The 25,646-nt window shown below is 39.9% G+C and overlaps 1 protein-coding gene across 3 annotated transcripts in view; it reads left to right on the top strand.

The window, feature by feature from the left end:
- ZNF608 (zinc finger protein 608) overlaps positions 1-25,646 on the top strand; it is an 85,094-nt gene that overhangs the window by 55,605 nt on the left and 3,843 nt on the right. For all 3 annotated transcript variants that reach the window (XM_085041898.1, XM_085041900.1, XM_085041897.1), the window contains exons 4-8: positions 18,213-18,300; positions 18,777-21,228; positions 23,013-23,430; positions 23,974-24,146; positions 24,974-25,127. In XM_085041898.1, coding sequence (XP_084898024.1) covers positions 18,213-18,300; positions 18,777-21,228; positions 23,013-23,430; positions 23,974-24,146; positions 24,974-25,127 — 3,285 coding nt within the window. The remainder of the gene's footprint in view (positions 1-18,212; positions 18,301-18,776; positions 21,229-23,012; positions 23,431-23,973; positions 24,147-24,973; positions 25,128-25,646) is intronic.

The raw sequence follows: 25,646 nt of genomic DNA, 5'->3' as shown, positions 1-25,646 counted from the left end.
CACACCTAAAGTTCTTATGAACTCTTTGGTCAAGGTTGCATTTCTAATGGAAAAAATGCAGATTTTGGTGTTCTTAGTCACTCAGCAGTTTTATCAAGAAAGGGAAAAAAGGGCCTTTTCAGAGGACAGAAGCTAAAGGCAGTATAAGCTTGCAAAACTTACAGGAAAGTTAAAATGCATCTGTTAGGCAACAGGGAATCTTTGCCCAAGATGTTTTTCGATAGAATCCTGCTGTTTTCAAAACATTCAAATGAAGGGTAAATGTAGCAGCTTTTTACTAGCCTAACAATCCCATCAGCTGGAAAGAGATCACAAAAACGTGATGTGGATTTCTTTGGTGTAGCTCTTCTGTATTCTCCAGCCTTCTTCCTTGGAATCTGATTCAGTTCACCAAGCAGCCTTTTTATCTGTCTATCACCAAGAGGCTTCCTACTTAAAAGCAGATGCTTCTGTCTGGGCATGGGCCTATGTAAAGTAAATTCTTTTTTTTTTCTTTGAGTAGTCTGGTAGCTATTTTAGGTAGTTTCCGATCTTTGTTAACAAGGATATATCAGTTCCTGTTATTAAATCTGCAGTCTTAAAATCTCCACTCATGTTCGTTGTTTCAGAGGCAAGTTTCTTCCTTCTGTAGGGTTTTCATAGGTAATTGTAATTTTCTTTCTCAAAATGACATTTGCAGAAGAGTTCCAGCCAGAACTGGAAAGGTTTTCCAGGAGAAAACATCCTCTTACCAGTGGACACCAGTCCTACTTTTGTTCAGCTCCCAGAAGAGGCAGAAAGACCTCCATGTTCTTGTGTCCCTTAACAGTTGAGACAAATGTATGGTCTTTGATATCTAGTACTCTTCTCTGTCTCTGTCACAGAGGAGAGTCTATGAGAAGAAGCCCAACCTCTGTAATCTAATAAATTATTTGAATAAAATACTGAAAGATCATTGGGAAAACCTCAGAACACAGTGAAACTGTGAGGAAAAGGTGCCACAGCCTTGGCTGCCTTCTGGGTGAGGAGAGAGGCTTCTGCCAGAGATTTGAAAAAGACAGCCAACTGTCATTCCGTTCACACCTTCCTGAAGTGTTACAAACTTCTTGTTGTGGCATCTGTTGTTACTGCATTTGATTGTCTACTGCTCAAAGAAGCGCTGCATCAACAGGAACCCAAGGGTGGAAACATATGGAGGTCTGACTTTTTTTTTCCCCATTGCCACCCTTCCTTTGTGAGTGCTGCTATTTTTCCTGATGAAATGCCCTGAATCTGAGAGATTCTGCTTTATCCTTCCTTTTAAGTGGCCTTAATCTGGTGGTGAATATAGCACAGGAAGCATAAGGGAACAAAAAACAAGTACAGTATCACTTTTTGCTGATTACTTTGGTGGTTTCAGTTGGTCATCTTCATAAAATCATAGAATATACTGAGTTGGAAGGGATGCACAAGGATCATAACATCCAAATATGCACAACACCCCAAGAGTCACACCATGTGCCTGAGAGTACTGTCCAAATATTCTTTCAGCTCTGTCAGGCTGGTGCTGTGACCACTTCCCTGTGAGCCTGTTCAGTGCCCAAACACCTCTGGGTGAAGAAGCTCTTCCTAATATCCAACCTTAACCTCCCCTGACAGAACTTCAGGCCATTCCCTTGGGTCCTGTCACTGTAACCAGTGAGAAGAGATCATTCTCTGGCCCTCTTCTTCTCCTCACAGGGAAGTTGTAACTGCAGTGAGGTCTCCCCTCAGTCTCCTCCAGGCTGAACAGACCAAGTGCCCTCAGCCACTCCTCACAAGGCTTCACATGGCCCTTCACCATCCCCATGCCCTCCTTTAGACATTCTCTAACAGCTCAATGTCTTTTCTGTGTTGTGGCACCCAAAACTGCCCCCAGCACTGGAGATGAGGCTGCCCCAGTGCAGAGCAGAGCAGGACAATCCCCTCCCTTGCCCAGCTGGCAATGATGTGCCTGATGCCCCCCAGGACATGAGTGACCCTCCTGGCTGCCAGAGCACTGCTGGGTCATGTTCATCTTGTCATCAACCAGGACACCCAGGTCAGTTTCCATAGCATTTCTTTCTAGCATCTCATTCCCCATCTGTCTGTCCATGCAAGGTTGCCCCATCCCAGGTGCAGAATCCAGCACTTTTGCTTGTGAAACCTTCTATGGTGGATGACAGCCCATCTCTTCAGGCAGCCTTGTCTCCTGAAACACAAGACTCCTCTTTGTAAGGCAGGTAGGTGAGTTAAAAGATTCTAACTGTGTAGGTAATGTGCACAGCCAAAAGCAGGAGAGCAGTCTTTCCATGCAGTTGTCTCCCAGCCAGTAGGAGGGTAAATATCCACCTCAGTGAACCCCCACAATCTCCAGGGCTTTAAGAAAAAATACATTGGCTAAATGTATTTTTGAAACTGCATACACAGATTAGGACTGAGGGGTTTAGATTTTTTAAGGGTTTGATGCATCACACTGGCATTTCATAAAAGGGGAGGTCCATTTGAGGTATGCACATTATTCCATGTTGTAAATGATGGCATCATTTCCCTTGATTCCATCCTGACAGAAACTATTAGCTGTAGTGGATTAGCTGCTGTCTGAGTGGAAGTTGTTCTGACAAAGGTGATCATGTAAGGAGTGAGCTGTAGTTTTATATTAAGAGAGAGATCAGAAAATGAATGCGTCAGAGGATTTGAAGAGAAAGAACAAAACACTCCCAGAAGCCTTGCTTTTGTGGCCTGTCAGAAGCAGCTCTCTTCGTGTGGCCAGAGAGAACATAAATGACAATAAAACATGGAGTGGGGAGTTGTACTTAATCTGACTAAATGCTGTACATATAGTCTTTATTAGTCTTTTCTGCTCCTGCTGGTGCAGACATATATTTTCAGGCTTTCAGTTCATTTCCCTGTCCCTCTTTCTCCTAGCCAGGGGTTGCAAATTTCAAATTTGTTGATATTTTCAGTATCATAAATAGAGAATGAAGGGTAATACTAGTATGACCCTAGTTTAGATGTGACATTTCTTTCCTTTTTTCCTCCCCCATCAGTTACACTGCATTACTAAGCACAATTCACAGTGTAGTGGTCATCAAGTTTACAAGCACTGTCATCTCAAAGATAGGAAATGAAAATGTTTCTTGCCAAAATTTATGAAGAAACAGCAGGTGAGGCGTGGAAATCAGAATTAGGCCCTCAGGGCTTTTGGTCAGTCTACAGTGTGCTCTCCAGCACAAATCTGCATAACAGAATGAAGGGAAGGATTTTCCTCATTAATTCATGTGACAAGGAAGTGAAACAAACCACACAACTTGTACTACAAAGTTTTTATAGCTTCATAAATTTTATTGAGATAGAAATTAACCAGTTTCCTCTGTGTTTTAAACAGAATCAGTTTGTGTTTATTGACAAAGGGGAAGCTCATCTGAGTTCAAGAATAGATCTGTTTTCTGTTAGAAAAGGCTGCACTTCAGAGAATTTTTTAATGATATAATGTATTAACTTGATACACCATGCTTAAGAATCTGTGGTTTGAGATTTTTAATTTAACAGCAACAGTTTTTTTCTACCTGATTGGTTTTATGATAAGCAGTGAAGTAGCAAGAAAGAGGTATTGAATTATAAGAAAACCACTCTAAGCTGCAACAGATGTGCCAAAGTCAAGAAATATTTATATGCATTTCCAAAAATTTTTCAGCACTGCATCCACGTTAGGTTTGCTGCCATGTTTGCTGAAGCATTTGAACTGTTTTCCTGCTCATTTAGGGAGGAATGCATAAGCATAGGCATTTTATGTTGTTGCAAACATATTCAGGATTGTCTTTTATTTAAGCTGTATAATTCATTAGGAGTTTTAAGCTGCCCTAATACATACAGAACTTACACAGCTTTATTTGTGTACTTCAATACAGACATGTCCATATTTGAAATGGAAGCTTAATGATCTGTGACTATCTGAAAAATGAAAATGTATAGGCAGAGCCCTTGAAACGTCACCCATTTTTTTCTCTTATTTTTACAATAATGATTGTACAAGATGGGATTTGCATCTCTGAGCAATGAGTTAAATACTTCCAAATCTCCTTGAAATCAATCTTGTGTGTTCATGCATGCAGATTGAAAACTATGACTTTGAGATTTACGTTCTGTGAATAAAATTTACGTTCCCTGAAAAGCAAAGAAGGCTGTCATTTCATGCTTCCTAACCTTCATTGTCTGTTTCACTTCAGCAGAAGCCCCGCGCTCCTGCGCACAGTCTGGAGGAACAGCTTTCTGCTCCATCGATTTTTGTTTTATAAAAGCCCTGTTTTCTTTATTGCGTTTACCTATTGCATCTGTAAAATTTATTTAAGCTGTGACAAATTTCTCTTTTGGGCCTGGAGTCCAAAGGAATAGCAACTGTCTGGCTGTTGGTAAAAGATTTGTTGGCTATGACTGTTCATTAAATGGCAAGGGTCTGTGGGTGAAGCTAGCTGTCTAAAGCTGCTCTGAGTAGGTGGGTTATGGTCTGTACTTAGTGAATATACGTCATCAGAGAGATAAATGTGCTTCAGCAGCCTTTTGTTTTGTTCAGCTAAAATGGGTGTTGATTTTGGAAAGCTCAGCAAAATCACTGTCATTTTTCTAAATTAGATATCATTCAGAGCACCCATGAAAAACAGCATTTAGGTTAAATATAGCAGCATTACTTGTCAGCTTTGTAAGTTGACGAGAATAGCATTACATTTATTTCCCTTAAAAAAATTCTCAAGCTGAACACAGTGCCTGTGAGTGAGAGCTAATTGACTGCACTGTAAACAGGAACCCTTGCACACTACAAGTCCTGTACAGTCCCAGGTGCTGCAGTGCTTACTTTTCAAACTGCTTGGCTGGTTTTTCTCAGTCACGGTTTATGTCCCTGTAGGGACAAGAAATTTAATGTTGGCACTATTTAGAAGAAAGGAAATAAAAGAATATTCGTAGGGATAAAAACTTGAGTTACTAATACTGTGACTGTTTGATCCACAGTGTCTGCATAAATAAATTGAAAGGCTTGCTTTATTTTTACTTTTTATTATGTTATTCCAGCACTACCAGTGCTTACTGCTCTGTTTATTCAAATGTCCACCAAAATAACTGTGAAACTTCATCTTCAGCACAATCTGAAAACAAGCTATTTGATGGACTACGAATTATGAGTCCTTCTCATTCTTCAGGGTGTAAATATGCTTTCAGCTGAAAGCCAGGGAGGGAGGGGAATCCTTCATTCGAAACAAGCTTTTAGTCTGCGCTTGATCTCCTCTGGTTTTGTATGAAAAGCCACATTGGACTGAATGACAGCTGAAAAGGCAAGCTGCTGTGTCAGAGGATTTAGCAGAAGGAAACTGCTGTTCTTTCAGCCAGCACCATCCCAGAAAGCTCTCTGGGTCTTATACCAGTTCGGCACACTTGTGAAGTCGGAGCACTAAAAATATTTTAATTGAAAATACATCTCACTGCCTTAGTACTGATGTTCAGGTTTAAGGATGTAAATAACTCTTCACTTATGGCTACCAATTTCTTCTCTGTAATTTAAAATGAGATGATTCTTTCCTAAAAGGTGAAGTTAAAATGGCAGAATCATTGAACGCTATAGCTAAGTTAATTAGAAAAACCCCTGCCCTCCACTCAAAAAAAAATGAAACAGAAAACTACCAGAAAAACCAAAAAGACAAGGAAGACTTTGCCAACTGCAAAATTTAGTCATAGTACACAATGTTGAAATTCTTACACAAAAAATGTTTTTGTGTTTGTGGTGATGGCACCTGTTGGTGGTAGTAAGATTTATGCATGCTGCTGAAATTATACAGAGTTGTTTAAAATTAATAGTAATAATGAAAAGTGAATTTTTTCAAAGACAAGTCAGTGTTCTTCCATGTCACACATGTAGAAGTCCCACTTAAATGATCTTCAGACCTCAGAATAACACTAGGAAAAAATAATGACATCATGATTAGTTTTGAAAGTGTTTTCCCATTTTGAGCACAACGTGATATTGATCTCAAAATACAATAGGGTGACTAAAGAAGAACATACCTATTTGTAAACAGTTAGCATAGCACAATTCCACAAGGGATATTTTTAATCAAATCTGTTATGGTCACTGGTTTTCTAATACACAATCTATGTTATGGTACCTGACAATGTTTCTATGATAGTTCTGTGTGACTGAAAGGTTATTCTTCTTGGTGTGCATAAAATTGTCTTAGAAGATCTTTCTTGGTATGTAAATGTGACAATTCTATCTGTTTCAGTGTTACACCTTTCTTTCACATAAGTCTGAGTCTAAGGACTGGTCTTTGTTACCTGTGATTATTAGCAATTAGGAATCTGTTAGTTTCGAGAAAAAGCCTTTGGGGCCATTGTTGTGCAGCTCAGAGTCAATAAACTCTGAACTGCTCATAATAGCCTTTCTCATTGAAGCCTTGGACTTGCTCTAACTTCATCAGAGCAGAGGAACGAAAGAATAATGTGAACAATAGGAGCCCTGGAGTTTGACTTAGGCCTAATGTGAGGAGGCTGTAAAAGCTGTCAGGGAGCTTGATTGATTGGCTCTCGGGCTGCAGTCCTCAGTGCAAAGCAATAATGTTCCTGCCTCTTGTGAGAGGGCTGGATGTGTCACCTGGGGTCAGAGCTTATCAGCCTCAGGGGCCAGCATTTCAGATGAGGCCAAAGTGCAGTCAATAATTTATACAGAAATTTGTGTGTCGATTCTGGAGTAAAGCAAGCTTTATCTTGAAACTGTTTGTCTAACCAAGGAAATAATTAAGTCATGTCTGAAAGTCAAGTCCTTCCCCACTGCCCACCCCCCGCTTTAGTGACATGGGAAAACAGTCTCCCAGTATAGAAATATGTGTTTCTTTCATCATGTTGGTTGTACTTTTGATGAGGGAGGGCATGCCTATGATAATCCTTTGAGGGATGTTACATTGCCAAAAGAAACATAGAGATTTTTAGCTGATTATGTTAGGTTTCCTAGCATCCTAAGTTTTTGCCTACATTCTATGCAACACTGGGCAGTCTTCAGTGTCTAAATAGTTTTGTTTCTAAGCCTATGGGGGTCAAAGGTTGATCAGCTCTAGTGCATGAAAAAGCCAAGAGAAGCTGTAGTAGAGGCAAAGATCACAGCGGGCCTGGGTAAACCAGCCAGGCTGCTATTAGTAAGTTGAGAAACTGGGACAGCATACAGAAAGGACACTTGCTGGAAAATTGTTCAACCAGTTGCTGGCAGGAGAAGGAAGGTCTCACAGAAAGGATATTCGTCTCGAGTGGGATATCATTTTGCTGGTAGCTTGCCTTTGCATTGCATCAGTATTGTAGAGCAGCTGGAATAAGCCAACTGGTTAACAAGATGTTTTACTAGTTTGCCCACTTGGGAGATAAATTGAAACACAGGAAAGAAAATAATGGTGAACTTCTCTGCAGAATTTTGACACCTGTTGAAGTAGGTTAGCTGACAAGTAGCTCACTTTTGTCCTGTCCCGGGAAAATGACTATTTTGCATCAGTAGATGCTAACAAAAGCCCTTTTACCTTACTTTTACTCAAGGAGAGCACTATTAGTCACAGTTCATTAGGCTTGTTTACAAAGCTGAACTGGTATCTGAAGTGTGCAACTGAAACACTTTTGACTGCTAGGGACATCTTTTCCATCACAAAAATGCAAGAATTTTATAATGGGAAGGATAGCACTACCTACTATTTTTTAAAAAGAAAATAACTATTTTGTGGTATAAGAACTGTAAAAATTATGTAACAATATAGGTTTGGCAATGCATAATATTTGTTCTGTGGTTTTCAAATCTAGAAGGTGAAGTTTCAAGCATAGTTTGGTTTATAATCTGTTAACTAGTGTAACAAAAGACCTTAAAAAGAGGTTTCACCAAATCCTAAACTGAAGCAATTCCGTAGGGAGAAGAGCCCCAGATGTGTAAGGTTCTTGACCAGCATTTTCTAGACAGAAGAAAAATTGAAATTCTGGGCCTGGCCACACTAAATTGATTCCTTTTTTTGTGCATGAGTGGGAAAGAGGTAGAAGAAAGAGAATTCATATTTACACTTGCAGTTTTTGTGGTATTCTCATGTACACCCAATGCTTGACTATACACCACTTTTATCTTTATGTATTTTGCTGTGAAGTCTCATGGTGGCATATTATTATATTAAGATCTTAATAGAGTTTATATCTACACAACCATAAAGGATGTGTCACTGCAAGTCCCACAAACTAAATGAAAGAGGAGTTGTTTGTCTCCTGTTAGCTGTAGAAAGAAAACCTCAGGGAGTTCTGCAAAAGAAGTCCCAAATGTTTTTATTTCCCTCCCCTTTGTCTTGGATGTGTCTGTCTCAGGTGTTTACTTACCCTTTTCCCAGGCTGAAGACAATGAAGTCTTCATGAAATCAGTGAAGCTTAATGCAAAGAGAGAAAGAGAAAGATGTAAAATGCAGTTCAGTAGGTTTCAATGTTTTCAGACACTGCTTTAAATTGCTATTTTAAATTCTAGTGAGTGGAATAATAGAGAACTTATCATGTCTACTAACTGCAGTTGGCCTTTGTAAAGAATGGCTTGTTAGGAGGCTTTATGATTTACTGAGGCCACAGCTGGCTGCCAGCAGAGCTACAGGAGTGTGTTCTCTCTTGGGCCTGGTAGCTAGAAATGAAAAGGATCCAAAGCTGGCGCAAAAGCAAATAAATGCTTTGACTTTAAATAAAGCATCATAATTTATAAGGGGCTCTGCTTCTCAATCCCAGTGAGGTACATGGATCAGCAGCAGCTCTTTGAGGTTGAGCAGAATTGTCTGTCTGGCTCGACTGCAATTCTGGTATCTGCAGTCTACAGATCTGGAAAATTTTCATGGTTTGGGATTGGAATTGTTTCTTTATTCATGCAGTTTCTTTTCCATAAATTCTCTCTTCTGTCTTCCATTGCTTTATGTTTCATTAGCTACTCTGCTGTTTGATAAATAATTGTACCAGTGTTTGCAGCTGGCAGCTCTTTATCATGATGTACAGCTCTGGGAAACTAATCACCAAAGACACCTGAAGGTTTATAGGTGCATTTTGTCATCTGTTATTTGCTTGGGTTTTACTTGTCAAGCTCCTACAGCAGCAGAGTTCAGGGCTGGGATACAAATTTCTATTGAGATGTCCTAATACTTGCCTTACGAAAAAAAGTATTAGCTTCTTAAGAGGTTTTGGGGTTTTTGTTGGGTTTTTTTAATAGATACACACAGTCATGCACACACGCATAAATTTATACCAGCTTCCCCATTTCTGCAGCTGTTTCTCAACAGTCTGCTGATGAAAACAGTATTTCTGTGGTCTGGTGTCTGAGAAAAAGAATAGAAATGAGGCAGATAATTCATAAAAGGAACTCCTGAATGCTTGTCTGGGTGAGAAAAAATTGTTTTGGTTTTCCCTTTTTTGGCCTTACTTCTTGTATTGAAACAATAGCTCTTTTGCCCACATTCCAGGCATGTTTTGCTTTGCTGTTTTCTCGCTTTTAAGGGAGAAAGCGTCTGGGAGAGAAGTAAGTAGCTGAAGAGTTCCTGTAATTAATATAAAGTGCAGGAAGCAAGTGTGACAGATTAGCTGAAAAGCCCTATGTTCTGTTGCTTATCTCAAGTGACATATGGTCCTAGAGTACAGGCAACAGCAGTGGATTGTGGGGCTTCTTTTTCTTTTGCTCTACAAGAAGTCAGAAGAGTGTCCATGTGTTCAACAGGCCAGCAGCATAGGAGATGAAACAACACTGCTCAGGAAGTGAGTGGGAAGTTCAGGGGATTACAGAACAGCATTTCCTTCTTCTAAAATTGAAACTGTGACACTTTTCAGTGTCAGGCTATGTGAATCACAGTTGTGATTACTGAAGTAAAAAAGAAAAAAATCTGCTAGAAACAAAATACCTTATTTCTGAAACAGATACGGTTTTCTTCAGAACACACAGATGTTAAATGATTTTCAACTTGCATTTTTAGTATCAGCTAAAATAAAGTAAGACTGCAGTTTTATTCTCAAGCTGCAGTGAAACAGTAAAATTGTTCAGTTACTCTGGCCAAAGAAAGGTAAGGGTTGCACAAAAGCTAACTCTTTATTTGTACTCCAGAGGTCAGAAGCCTATGGTTAGTTTATAATAACATTAATTGCACATTTTCCTGTAAACACTGCAGTCATGTGGTCTGACATTCAAGAGGTGTAACAGCAATTTATCCAAAAGTTTTCCTAGTGCTGCCAAATTCTAATCACTTTGATATAAATCTGGCAAGAGAAAATTATGTGGGTTGCTGTGGGTTCATAGTTTTCAAAATCACCACTCTAAGTAGCTCATATTTTAGTAGAACTATTTAGTTGTGGATAAATCAACAAGCCATTTGAGACCCAATCTGATGTAATTTTGGGGGTATAACCCAGTTTTCATTGAGTCTTTTATTGGTCTTTTAATGAGTGTGAAATTTAGCCTTGTATTTGATTAGGACCATTCATATTTCTTTCAGCTCTCTGTTTGCATTAAGATCTTGGTCACTGGTTATTTGTTAGGCAGACCATCTCTAGAAGAAATATATAAACCAAAAAAAACCCCTATTTGTTATTATAACTAATAAGGGACATGAGCTCTTTGATTAGATGCTGCCCTGTTTTCCAGAGCCAACCTGCCTCCAGCATTTCAGTCATAGCTTTGCCCAGAGGAGCTACCATTTCAGCTTACCCTCAGCTACATGTCTTCCTGACGTTCTGGGGTTTTTTTATACTAAAGCTGGAAAAGGATAATGTTGCTAGGGAGGCAGGAAAAAGAAATGAAACCAGAGCTTCTTTTAGCTGACCATTCAACTGAATATTGACCAACTGTCTTCATGAGAAAGAAATAGATGGTGGTGAATAAGCTAGAGTCTAGTTTTCCAAGAAGTTCAATGATTTTCCCAAATCAATACAGCCCATCAGGCTTCAGAACAAAGGAAGCTGGAGACGTGACAGTGATGGAAGTGGCTTGTGTTCTTTTGTGTATTAAGCACATGGACTCATGGGGAAAGAGGATTTCTTCAGTGTTTATTCTTTTATGTGCACTGGGATAAATTTTTAGATTAAGAAAATCTATTGCATTTGTTATTAGGTGGGATTAAAAAGTTGTCTGCTTAATGGCCTAGCTCCAAGAACTACTTTCTGTAGTTCTGATTGTATAATTGCTGCTTCATTTTTGAATGCAAATGGGAATATGCAGTACAAGTCCAGGGAATAGATTCTGTACAACAGCTATTTTTAAATTAGGGCGGTAGTTCCTACTTTCAGTATATGTTACCAGTGACTTCATAATGAAAAGAAAAGAAAGGATATGGCATTCAAATAAAATATCCACGAAATTTAGGTTGTCGTTACTCAGAACTTACTGGAAATCACACAGATATGATCTTACTCTGTTATGGTGTTGTAGCAGCTACTGTAGTTTGTAGCCCAGCTTTAGCCACCAGCAGGGCAACATTAACTGAAATAGCAGGTTTTAGCCTCTCAGCCCTATAACCTTTAAACTTGCTATGCTTTCACAAAGTACAGAATACAAAATTAACACCAGAGCTAAGCACCTCAGTGGTTTATGACCACACCAGCAGTATTTCATTATGCTTTCTTTCCTTTATGCTGTCCAATCTTCTCATCTTTATTGCTGTACAGTATTTGTTCAGATAAAGTCCAGTGCCCAGGATGACTAATTGCAGATCTGTGCTCCAGATGGTTTGATTACAGGATGTGGTTAAAGTGACTTTTTAAATATTCACTGCACCAACAGAGTTCTTAAAAAAAAGGCAAAAAAAAAGCCCCCCCAAGAATCCCACCAACAAAACAAAGCAGAAAGGGCCAACCCACCAGTCTTGCATTTTCAGACCACCTGAAAATCATTACATTCTCAGGCTGGCTGATGTTGATGCCTGTTACATGTGCACCTGCTGTACATGTAGCTAAGTTCTTGTGCCATGCTAGACAGAGATTGTGATTAAAGTAGTAAATAAACTGTACGTCTCCCAGATCAGCATTCAGTGTAGAAGATGTGGCTTCATACAGAGAATGTTTACTGTTAATTTTAGATTACTTTCTGGATGGAAGCAATCAGGGAGAAATAAGCCATTTGCATTGCAAGTCTAGTATAAACATTGTTCTGTGTTTTTTATGCCTGGATGAATTGCAGGTGTATATGTGGATCTGGGATAGATGATGATGTGACAGATATGGTGGTTGTGAGGCAAATGAGTTATACTGCTTTCACTAAACCAATAGCAACAAAAATGCTTGAGATAATCCTAATAATATGGATTTTCTTATTGCAGCTTTTTGCACTACATATACTTTAGGTATTGTTAGAAAGTGATGTCAGATACATGTGGGACCAGAATAATCGCAGTGCCAGATGTAGGATAAAACATGTTTAATCCAGGTGGTGGTGTACTCTGTGACGATAGATATGCCATGGTTTGGCTATCGCAGGCATGTCTGTATTATTTGTACTTGGCAGGGCTGGGATAAAAGGCAAGTTGAATTGGACCTGCAAACAAATTTGTGGATTCACTAATCACAAAGATACAAGGAACTGATTTTGCTGTGATGTTACATCAAGTAATGATGTGATGCTTCTCTGTACCAAGGATTACGTCTCAGCCTTGAAGAACTACTGTGCCAAGTGATTTTTGCTACAAGAATTTATCGTATTAACCCTTTAAAGAAGTAATCTTATTAATAATGTTCTGCAAAGTATGGTATGCTTTAGAGACCTTTTTCTGGCATCAGCAAAAGTTGTTTTAAAATTATATTCAGAATAGTAAAGGTAGTAAGCAGAACTGTTGATTTTGGAATTTTGACCACACAGGAATTCCCTTATGTGTAAATATAAGTGACTTGTGTGACTTTTAAAATATACATAACTTTTTAAACATACATGACTTCTGATAAGTGAAAAGCAGACAAATGATTCCTAGTTTTGAAAGATCATTTGAATATTCTTCAACAAATCAGTTACAGAAGTGTTCAGAAAGACTTTGTGCAGATCTTCTTTCTCCAGAATTTTGCAGGTACTTTCAGCCAGATTCTGAAGGCTTACTCATTCAGACAACTGGTCTTCTGAGTTCTCTGATAAAAGAATCAGCTTGAACTAAACCAGGATTTTGTAGCATTTGCTGTGATCTGAACACAAAAGCAGCCTATGCTATAAAAATTAAGTCAGGCTTTCCACTCTCATTAATTGAGTGAGCTCTACTTGTATTGGAATTTGAACATGTTTGTTTTCTAGAGCCAGTACTTTTAAAAACTGGGGCCTGCATTTGAGATAGTAATATGATAATTTGATTCCTTCCCACATGATCTCATTTTCAAAGTTTTTAATACAAACATAAAAGTTCTTGGCTTATGTTCATTGCAGAGAACAGAGTCAAGAAAGCAAAGAGTGCAATGGCAGAGAAGTATGAACAATACCCTTGTTTGGTACTGAAAATGCCTTTGTGATGTTTTTGTGTCAAAATAGCACATCTGCATTTCTTAGCAACAAGTTTAGTTAATTCATTTAATTAATTCATTTCCAATTTGCGATTTCATTCTATGGATACATTTCATTCTATGAGATACAGGTAATAGTAAACAGCAAATTTTGGTTCTGGTCTTTGTTGCGCAGTCAGGAAAAGGAGGAAGAGGGGACAGGAGGAAGAACAGATATATCACATCCACAGAACTCATTAAAAGTGTTCTTTTCTGTAGGTTTCTGAAATTATTTTCTTATATGCCACTTTTGTGACATGTGACCTTTCATTCCGTAGCAAAATTCAAGTACAAATTGTCACAGTTGTTTTGTACATTTTATCTATTAGAAATGCCTGTGTAAAACGGTTTTGTTCTCTTATAGGCATGTGTTAGTTATTCCTGTCCGGGAATTTTTTGCCATAAGCATTGTGGTTATGAACATGATGAAAAAAGAAAAAGAGCTCATAATGGTACATGTACTGTGAGGGAATACAGCAAAATGCAGAATTTTCTTGCTCCTAAAAGGCTAACATTACGTTTGATGTTAAAGGAGGAGCTTCTGCTGACAGTGGTGGGCACCAGATGACATCCTGTGTGCACCGTTGTCACACATGAATGCTTTTGGGTATGCTTCTGCCTTGGCTAATGGATTTTGGCAGAAAAAGTACAATAGGTGAACTGTAAAATTTCTGGGTAACATGACCCCATTTTTTTAATGTTATAACACCATTTTGTGATTCCCACACATAGAACATTTACTACTTACTTCATCTACTCTTTAATGAGAAAGAAGAGTAGCATGGGTAGTGACTTCAGCATTTTTAATTTTTGTATTCTAGCTTGCTTTAATTTAGGACATATCACACTGAAGACTGAAGTAATTCTTGCTAGTTTCAAATATACTGTAACTGTAAATAGTTACATAGTTTGCAGATGGAATGATAAAAAACAAATTAAACCAAGAAATTTATACCCTTATTTTGGGAAGATAAGTTTTTCTCTATTACACCCAATTGTTGTGAACTGTGCTGTGGTAATTCATCAGACTCTTTGAGTTGACACCCTGAGTTGCTTGAAGAAGCATTTGCATGTGATACGTATTCACTGTTGTTTGATCCAACCTCACAAGAACAGAAATAGATATTTCGCTAGGTTTTCTCCTGAATTAGAGTCTTTGAGAAGCCAAATACCCTCAGGTACACTTCATTACAAGAATCTGAATTTTCCCCCATTCTTCAGTATGTATTTTTAAAAGTTTAGCCTCTTGGGCTTTTATTAAGGTGAAAATATATCTCTGTGTTCAGACAGTACGAAACCTGTGGGTTCTGCAGACTGTCTTTGCGTTGTCTCTCTTGTTCAAGCAATAAGTTATTGCTACATGATGTGTAGTCTAATGCAATAGGAAGTCTCATTACAGGGACTTCTTATGACTTGACACAGCCCTAGAGAGATTTGGTCCTGTATGTGATATTTTCCTTCAGAAGATGGAGGGGGTGCAGGGGCACACACATGCACAGAGGGGAGCTGGCATGACCCCAAGAGGGTCAGTGCATCCTTGAGTGTCTGGCCAGTGAGATGGACGCTGCTCTGGCACTGTTGGTGTACTGCCTCTGGGACAGAGCAGGCTCAGCAGAGGTTCTTGTTTTGAGCCTGAACTCTGTGCCAGGACAGAGTGCACCCTGACTTGGTGCAGTGAGAATAATCCTTTCTCTTCAGCACTGCATCAAGCGCATAGTGGATTACCAACTCCATCGCCTCCCTTTTCATTTGACAGTGCTTTGGTCTCATAAGCCTCCACCAGTTGCATGTTTCCTTAGATCAGTCCCACCTCCCGTGTTACTTATATTCTCCTCACCCATTTCTGTGATAATCTCAGAAGAGTAAATGAGCTATCTTCCCTGCCAGTTCTGTGCAATCTTACTTGTGGCTGAGCAATGTGCTGTCCATCAGGGAAAGGAAATGTATTCCTTGCCACAGCTACTCCAACACAGCATGGAGGAGATTAATATTCTCTCCTACTTGCATGGGACCCGTGCTAAGCCTAACAAACTTCACAAGATGTCACAGACTTTAAGGGAGGAACTTACTTGTGCTTGCTTTTGAGATACTGACTTTCTTACACTGGAAGGTCATTTGAGTGTCTTCTAAGAATTACTGAAATATGTATTGATTTCAGGGGCTTTTATTATTTTCACTATTCTATGCTTTCTACCTTGTCCTCTTTTCTATCAATAGGTAACAGACTATCCCTAGGTCTGGTGTATAAATTAATAAATGAATAAAGTGCACGTAGAGATCAGCAAGATTACAGATATCAAGGAAGATGGATCCTTAGGTCAGAATAAACATTCAATGGCACCCCCCCCAAAACAAAACAAATCAAAACAAAACAACAACAGCAACAAAACAAACAAAAAAAACCAACCCAACAACAACAACGAACAGATGCAAAAATTCCCCACAGAAGTAGCAATTACTTTTTAAAAAGATGTTAAAGGTGAACTAGCTGGGGAAGAATAAATGGCGCAGGTAATTCTCCCGTAATACTCCATGGGATGTCAGAGAGCTCTCCTTGCCTGGTACATTTAGGAGACTGGACAAGCACTGGTATGTGGGCTGGAGGGAACAACTGTGCTGCTGCAGATGGATGGGCTGCATGCCATAATAGAATTTACCAGTGGAAAAAGCTCATGGTTTTCACTTGGAGCCTTACAGAGTCACAGATGACAAGCTGTTATAGCCAAAGGAACACATCAAGGCTGCCAGAGAAACTCCTTTACAATCTCTCCTCTCTAGGATGTGAATGGCAAATGGGAACATAGCTTGGAGTTGCTCATTGTGAGACACCCCATTTCCACCAACAGGTGTTTCCTCTTAGATGTACTGGGTGGTTCTCCTCTTCCTGCTCCTTCTCCCTGGACCCCAGCACCCCCTGGCTACCTCCATGCCTGTGCAGGGGGCACAGGAAAGCAGCCTTGGTGTCTTTGCAGGCTGCCTAGTTTGCATAGCTCATAAAAATACAGCATGGCATTTAAACCCTGATCACAGAACCACAGAATCAGTTAGGTTGGGAAGGATGTTGGAGATCATCGAGTCCAACCTATGACCCAACTCCACCTTGTCAACTAGACCATGGCACTGAGTGCCACATCCAGTTTCTCCCTAAACACCTCCACCATGATCCTTCTAGGTACTCAGAGCTTGGCCCTGACACTGGTTGGAAGTGCTGTTTATCTTTCAGACCAGTTCACCCCAGTGTACAAAATTCCAGTCTCCTAATCACGGTGAAAAACCATATGGGGAATAAATTTCAAATATGTTGCAGAGAATTTTTAAGGAAATCACTTCTTCCCTGGTACCTCTGCTAACTACAAATTTAAAATACTTCCCTGCTGCTAAAAGACCCCCGAGGAAATAAGCGGCTGGTTGCGTGTTAACTTCACCTCAGTGCAGCAGGGAGGAATGGTTTTAGTGCAAAATTAGAAATTGAGCTGGTAAGACAAAGCAAAAAGATGGGCTGGAAACATTCTGGCACAATGCCATCATCATATCTTTTACAGAGACACTGCAGAGAGAATAAGGGAAGTGTGGAGGAAAAACAAGGCTGTCAGCTGCGAGTTGGTGTCTTCACACCTCTCATAAATTGGGAACATTTTGTATTGTGCCTTTCTTTGTTAGATAAAATGTATATTTTCTTTCAGTGTGTGTTCTAATGAGAAGAGATGTCTGGTTCAATAATACAACCTTGTGTTTGTCTGTGGCAGTTAATGAATTAAAGGGGTCATTATGCTGGCTAGTCCATAAACGTGATGATAAATTATGTGAAGAAGCATTTGACGGCAACCTGAAAACATCTGAATGACATCCCCCACATTTATTTTCTTGTTACTTACAATAACCTTATCATTCACAAATTTTACAGGGATAATTCAAGTAAAATGAAATTAGAATACTGCTTTAGGCAGACAAATTTGCATTTAATAAAAGTTGTAAGTGGAAAAGCAATTAAATTACAGTACGTTTTTTAAAGGATTCCTCTTCCTATAGAAATATATATTGCAATTACTCTTACCTTCACTGCTGTGTGGTTGAAGTTGCATGTCTAGTCCCTCACTTTCCACAGAAGCAAAAGCAAAGCAAATAATACATTTTTCCAGCTATATATGCTGAAAAAAGCTTGCTGTGCATACGTGTTTGTGTGTTTGGATATGTGTAATTTCAAGTAAACAGAAGCATCATTATCATATTGTTCAAAGCAAAGCCGGTTATTTTTCTCAGTCACCTTCTGATTTAAACACTGTAACTGGTCTTAGTTTATGCTGGCTGGCTGCCAAGTGAAAGCAATTATGTGCAATAATAGCAAAATTAAGAGGTGAGTGTTGCTGTTTTACAGCAGGACATGGCAAAACCCATTTCCTTCTGTCAGCTGTATCTTGATTACACACACACAGCCACACAGGCAAGCTGCCTTACGCACACACATGCATGCACACATTCTTGTTCTTTGTCGTTTGCTGCCTTTCCTGTGGGTTTTAACTTGAGGTCACTGAAACCAGAAAAGAGGAAGAATATAAACCAGAGTGTTTGAAAGCAAATGAGATTAAACATCTCACTTTGTGGGGGAGGGACAGAAAAAAAAAAAAAAAGAAAAGAAAAGAGCAAAACAAAAAGCCTATCCCAGTTATTGTTCTGACAGTGATAATACTTTATTTTTCGCTCACTGACAGGTGTCCTAGTGGTAAATGTTACATGGAGGAACAAGACTTACGTGGGAACACTGTTGGACTGCACAAAGCACGACTGGGCCCCTCCTAGGTAGGCAAACATTCTGAGTCTGTTTTTTCTCTGCTGTATTTTAACCCCTAATCTCGGGGAAGAGATTGTACAGAGATTAATAAAGCACAACTGGTTATAATTGAAAACATGCACCAGTGAAATGAATAGTTCTCCGTTCCAGAGTGAACTGTAGGGTGGAAGTTCTTTTTTATTTTACTTTTGTATGTTTGAGATAGAAGGGGAAATACATGGGATTCAGTCAGAGCAGTTAATTTCAAAATGCATTTCTGTAAGTTAATGAAATTTCTTGCTCCATTGTTCTAATTATGTGGATGTGTCCTTACCATTTTTGTCCATTTATAATGACGTTGCCTTTGACACTGTAACATTCTCACTTGTCAGAAGGACATCTTTCTTTTAACAGTATGTGAAGGTTCTCTTATGGGACGTGGTGGTGATGGTTTTTATTTTTTTTAATTCATGGCTCCTGCTGATGAAATCTGTTGTTTGTACAGGTTTTGTGAATCGCCGACAAGTGACCTGGAAATGCGTGGAGGACGGGGCAGGGGAAAGCGGGCAAGGTCTGCTGCAGCTGCGGCTGTACCTGGGAATGACACGAGTTTTGCAGAGTCCAGAGGACTTCAGAATAAAAATCGAGGTGGTGCCAATGGGAAGGGGAGGAGGGGCAGCCTTAACTCAAGTGGGCGCAGGACACCCCCAAACTGCGCCATGGATGAAGTCAAAGCCAGCCCCTCATCCACAAACAAGAGGAAAACTAAGCCTCCAATGGAGCTAGATTTGAACTCCAGTTCAGAGGACAATAAGTCTGGAAAACGCATTCGTACTAACTCTAGAAGCACTCCCACCACCCCACAGGGGAAACCTGAGACTACTTTTCTGGACCAAGGCTGCTCCTCCCCAGTGCTAATTGACTGTCCTCACCCCAACTGCAACAAGAAGTACAAGCACATTAATGGATTACGTTACCATCAGGCTCATGCACACTTAGACCCAGAAAACAAACTGGAGTTTGAGCCTGACAGTGAAGACAAAATTTCAGACTGCGAGGAAGCACTGAGTAATGTGGCACTTGAATGCAGTGAGCAAAGCACAAATTTGCCTGGCTTTGATCCGCTAAAAGCACCGACATCTCCTTCCTCCATTGCTACCCCAGGAACCCCCAAGGGAAAGAGGGAACTGACCAGCAATGGCCCTGGATTAGTTATCAGTTCCAAAACTGGTAAGAACTCTGGCAAAAAGAAGGGTTTGAACAGTGAATTGAACAGCCTTCCCGTAATCTCTAACATGGCAGCCCCACTGGATAATTGCTCAGTAGCAGATGGCAATTTGCAAACTGAAATGCCGAAATTGGAGGCTGAAGGGTTAATTGACAAGAAGAGTTTGGGTGATAAAGGCAAGAAATCGAACAATTGCAAAGTGGATAAAAACATTTCCAAACTGAAAACAGCCAGGCCCATTGCCCCAGCACCAGCACCAACTCCTCCCCAGTTAATAGCTATACCTACTACAGCCTTTACAACCACCACTACAGGGACAATACCGGGACTGCCCTCTCTAACAACTACTATTGTTCAGGCTACACCAAAGAGCCCTCCACTGAAACCTATTCAACCAAAGCCCACAATTATGGGAGAGCCAAGCACTGTAAACCCAGCTCTCACATCACTCAAAGACAAAAAGAAAAAGGAGAAGCGAAAGCTGAAGGACAAAGAAAGCAAAGAGACAGGCAGCCCCAAGATGGATTCTAAGCTGGGGAAGCTGGAGGATTCAAAAGGGTCTGGAAAAGACTTATCTGGACATTTTTTAAAGGACCATCTCAACAAGAATGAAGTGCTAGCTAATGGACTGTCAGAGTCTCAAGAGAGCAGGATGGCAAGTATTAAGGCTGAAGCTGATAAAGTTTACACATTCACAGACAATGCGCCCAGCCCTTCCATAGGGAGTGCCTCCAGGATGGAATGCAGCACTTTGGTGAATGGACAATCTGCCATGGCCCCACTGCACGTGTTGACACAGAATGGCGCAGACAGCACGGCCGCTAAAACCAACAGCCCTGCTTACTCAGATATTTCTGATGCAGCTGATGATGGTGGCTCTGACAGCAGGTCAGAGGGCATGAGGTCAAAGGCCAGCTCTCCATCAGATATTATTTCTAATAAAGATGGTGTTGTAAAAGGACATTCTTCAACCACAGCACAATCAGCTCAAGCAAAAGAGTCTCATTCTCCCTATTACCATGGCTACGATCCTTATTATTCCCCAAGTTACTTGCACTCTGGACAGGTCAGTGCCCCAGCAGCTGGGAACAGCAGTACCCCACAGGGGCTGAAGATTAAAAAAGAGGCTGAGGAAGAGGCTGAAAAGAAAGAGAAGGCAGAATCATCAGATGCCAAGAAAAGCGAAAGCACTTCCTCTAATTTGCAGCCGCAACATCAGTCAGTAATAACGCAAAGACACCCTGCACTTGCTCAGTCACTTTATTATGGACAGTATGCCTATGGGCTCTATATGGACCAAAAGTCCTTAATGGCCTCCAACCCTGCTTACAGGCAGCAGTATGAAAAATACTATGAGGACCAGAGACTAGCAGAACAGAAAATGGCACAAAGTGGGAGGGACTGTGAAAGGAAGAATGACCCCCCCTTGAAGGAGATTGGGAAGGATGACAACAAGCAGAAGAATATTCCATCTGCCACTATTTCAAAGGCCCCTTCAACTCCAGAGGCCAGCAAAAATAACCCTAAAATAGGGTCATCAGTTCCTAACAAAGGTGAGGAGACAAGCAAATCACAGATCCTTTCCAATCACCAGCAACAGCTTCAGTCTGACACTTTCAAAGCCAAACAAATGGAAAACCACCAGCTTATAAAGGAGGCTGTAGAGATGAAATCTGTTATGGACTCCATGAAGCAAACAGGAGTAGATCCAACCACAAGATTTAAACAGGTGAGATCACAGGAAATGAAACAAGAGTGTCTTGGTTTATCTTTTAAGTCATGTGAGATTTTCTCCCTGATTCTGCTATGTTCTTCTATCTCTGCAGCCGAACAAGCTCCACCACCCTTTTTTCATGCTGGATGGTATTGTAGTATGTGAATAGACCAATAAACCTTCCAGTTGAGCTGTTTGAAAAGAACAAAAAAAATAAATTATAAAGTCTGGTAAGGTGGTGACAGAACCCAGGCTTAAGACTTGAATAGACTATTTTAAATTATATGCATGAATAAAATAGAATTAGATTTCTCTTTTAGATGTAAATTCTAAGCATTTTGCTTAATTCAGAAATGAGAAATGAGAAATTTCAAGCAAAATAAGCAGCTTTCATTGTGAGAGGACTTAAAGTAGATTTGAAACATGGTTTGAAGTGTTTCTTTTTTTTGTTAAATGACAGTTGGCATTTACTAAAGATGGGTGAGCTGGTTCTTTGAAGAGTTGACTTAAAGCACAGCTCTTCATCTTAACCCAAGGTGACCTTTCTGAAGCAGTTAAGTTCCCCTTCTCTCCTCAACCAACCTCAAGCTCCTACAGACCTACACAATGGATGAAATCCTCTCTCCATTGAAGTCAGCAATAGTTTTGCCATTGACTTTGGTGGAATCAGAATTTTATCTAGTGGCTTCATGCTGACCTTCATAGATGTCACATTGCCTTCATTTGAGGCGATGCGACTGTCTCCGTGCTCTGAACTGGAGCCTCGATGCTCGATGCTTTCATGTTGTGGTGTATGGTGCATCCCAGACTTCACCCTTACGGGCTAACTTTCAAGGTACAGTGGGGTCAGGGGAGTGGGAGTAGGGAGCTCGAAAGGAAGTGGGATGGTACAGCCCTAAGCAGAAGATTTCTGCTGATTCAAGGGAGTATTTGAACCAGACTGTCCAAGTGTTTAGTTGCATACTTGTATTTCTGTGGCATGTGACATAAATGTCTGTCAGCTGGGGAAAACATTTACAATTACCTCTTGCATATCCTGTATTAGAAGAAGAAGTCTTCCTGTTACTTCTCAATACTGATTTGGTGTGGTGGTGTAAAGAACTCACCGACCTAATTCTGTAGTATGTTTATAAACTGGTCTGTGTAATACATTACGTAAAAAAGTATTTACAGTGCCCTGTACTTGTTCTTTAAACCATGTGATCCTGATCCAATAAATACTTGCCCATTTGTAGCTTGACAAACTTAAAATAAGATTTTCAGCAGAAGAAACCTGCTTTAATGTCTGACTTCCACTGATTCGTGGATGTTTGTAATATCAGAGGCAGCATTAGAATCTTTCCAGCTAGATCAGTTTTTCATGTGCATTGTTCCAGGTATTCTGAGTGCTCTGGCATATCATTAGCCAGCTCTAATTTTGTGGTTCACAGATACTTTTTGCTCTCTAGTGGGAAAAATTTCTCTGTGGGCTTTAATTAAAATGTTTTATGAATAACATGGTCTCAGAACTTTATTACATTGCATATGTATTTCATGATTAAACTAGTTAAAGGCATGAAGAAGGATATAAGATGAAGCAATTGAATTAAATTTTGATAATAGACTCTTGCTCCTTCATGGGAATATTGGCTTGACTTTGAGCTTGAGGCACTCTGTAGCAAGCAAACCTCTCCTCTATGTAATAGGGATATGGTATTAAAACAGCTATTAAAAATACATTAACTGAATTATGGGAAGTATCAATAACGAACTTATTTCTATGTCTAAGTTTGGAATAATTTTCTTCTCCTCTGTATTAGGATCCGGATTCACGAACATGGCATCATTATGTCTATCAGCCCAAATACCTTGATCAGCAAAAACCAGAAGAACTTGACCGTGAGAAAAAGTTAAAAGAAGACAGCCCTAGAAAAACACCTAACAAGGAAAGTTCCCTGCCTAACCTTCCTGTCTCATTAGCAAGCATTAAAGAGGAGCCTAAAGAGGTCAAGCGTTCTGATTCTCAATCAGTGGATGAGAGCAAGATAAAAAACGATGATCAAAAGACTCCTGCAAATTGGAAAGACTCTCGGGGTGCTAGAGTAGCAGTTTCCTCACCAATGAGTCAGCATCAGTCGTACATCCAGTACCTGCATGCTTACCCATATCCGCAGATGTATGATCCCAACCATCCGGCCTATCGCGCAGTCTCTCCTGTCCTAATGCACAGCTATCCCGGTATGTATGCTGAAATTTGCCTTGCACGCTAGTTAAGATTTGCACCCTCAAGTTCAGTAAAGCCTGTATATTCATATTTCTGTTAGAAGCTAGGAGAAATTAGAAGTTTCATGGGTGATACTGTGTTGCTTGTGCCTGCACTGGGGAACGTTCTGTAGATGAAACTGTTTTAATACAAGATGTTCCTTTTATGAACTCTCAAGTTTCTCAACACTTGACAGTCTGCTGTTGCTGTTAGACTGACAGATAGTTTATTGCCTATAAAAATATTCTAAGCACTTACTGTCATAGCCATTATAGTTACTATTCCTTTTACTTAAAGAGGACCCATAAATGTCTGAAATGGCTATCAACTCAACCCTCTTTATAACCTCCATTTATCAGGGTAAATTAGGTGATGAAATTGAAGAGCAAAGTTGCCATTTGGTAGTCATGTGATCTACTTTTGATGTTATTCTCAGTTCTGACATTGTCTCCTCCTACCTTGATATAATCAAAATGTAAAACCAGTAACTTGATGTGGTATTTATTGTTTACCTGCAGGGGCCTATCTCTCTCCAGGATTTCATTATCCAGTTTATGGGAAGATGTCAGGGAGAGAAGAGGCAGAGAAAGTCAATACCAGCCCAAGCATCAATGCAAAATCAACCACTGAGTCCAAAGCACTGGATCTGCTCCAGCAGCATGCCAACCAGTATCGCAGCAAGTCACCTGTTGTAAGGCTTCGTTTGTTGTTTCTGAAGAGTGTTACATATAGGAAGGGTAGAGGAGGAATGTAATTGTAGGAAGCACACGGTCTGGCATCAAACTATGAATGCATGATTCTTCTTTATAGTACTCCTTACAATAAAAGCAATTTATAGTCAGGATGCTTCTGTGGCATAAACTGGAAGTGACACATATATCAGAGTTTTGCACTGAGTTTTCCTATCTTGAATGGACTCATATAGAAATACAGATCCAGAGATACCTCCTGGGTGCACAGTGTTTTGCAGTGAAACAGGAAACTCCTGTTGGGAAACAGATAATGAAATGAGAAGTTGGGCTATGGGATTTGATAATATCCCCTCCTTGTATTTGCCAAGACTCTGTATCTTCCAAGTAGCTGATTACCAGCTCTCATTTCTGAAGATTTGAAAACAAGATTTACAGAGTTGGAACAAATACTGTTATTTCACTTTCAGATAAGTTGGTGCTAGTTTTAATTGTGAGCAAGTCACTGACTCTCATTCTATTTTTTTAGAAGGTTTTTTGGTTGGTTAGACAGCCGAGCTTCAGGAAGCCCAAAACCAGAAGTCACAGTAGTGTCTTCAAGGTGTAGTGCATTGCCTCAAAATCTCTGTGCCTTGGGAAATCTTCCATTAGCCAGAAAGACTAGCTTTAGATTAGAATCAACTGCAAAAAATCCAGTAGAGATAACTTCTTCAGAAAAAATTAGCTTCATCATTTGTATTCAAAAGGTATTCAGTTCTTGACAGGTTTTGCTGTGATTTCATCCCTTTTAAAATTCTCACATCAGCTTTTTTTCACTGTCTATTACTAGCCTGTGGAAAAATCACCAGCTGAGCGTGAACGGGAAGCAGAACGGGAACGAGACCGCCATTCTCCTTTTAGCCAGCGGCATCTCCATACACACCACCATACACATGTTGGAATGGGCTACCCCCTTATACCTGGACAGTATGACCCATTTCAAGGTGAGCAGAAAATTTTCAATGGATGGGATTAGCTTGCCTCATGGAATTGTTGCCTTGGCATTGGAAATCGTGCCTGTGTGAAGCATTTTGAATAGAGATCCTGTTGTTAAATCAGAAGTGCTTTACATTTAGGGAGACGGCTTGAAAATTCACAGCATGTACTAACAATAAATTAAGAGCTTTATGCCTGAGAAGTACCAAGTTTCGTTTCCAAAACTGGGTGTCAGAGCATTATTAAAGATGTACCAGTTAGGCTGTCATCCCCAAGAATGTTTTGATTCCTCCCGCAAACTGACATTAACTGGCTGAAAGGCAGTAAAAAAATCCAAACCAAACAACCTCATTTTTGTATAATAAGGGTTGTGTAAGCAATGGAGGAAGTGTAGCAAAGACAAAAGCTTTTTATACTGAACATATTTTATGTACAAGGCATCGCAGTCCACAAGGGTTTGGGCTTGTTATAATTTGCCTGTTTGAAAGAGGACTCTGTATTTTGGCAAATGCCGTGCACAAAGTTGC

The sequence above is a fragment of the Lichenostomus cassidix genome, chromosome Z (assembly GCF_008360975.1).
Source record: "Lichenostomus cassidix isolate B80296 chromosome Z, HeHo_3.0, whole genome shotgun sequence".
In the NCBI taxonomy this organism is placed as follows: Eukaryota; Metazoa; Chordata; class Aves; order Passeriformes; family Meliphagidae; genus Lichenostomus; species Lichenostomus cassidix.
This window is presented reverse-complemented; position numbering and strand designations above follow the sequence as displayed.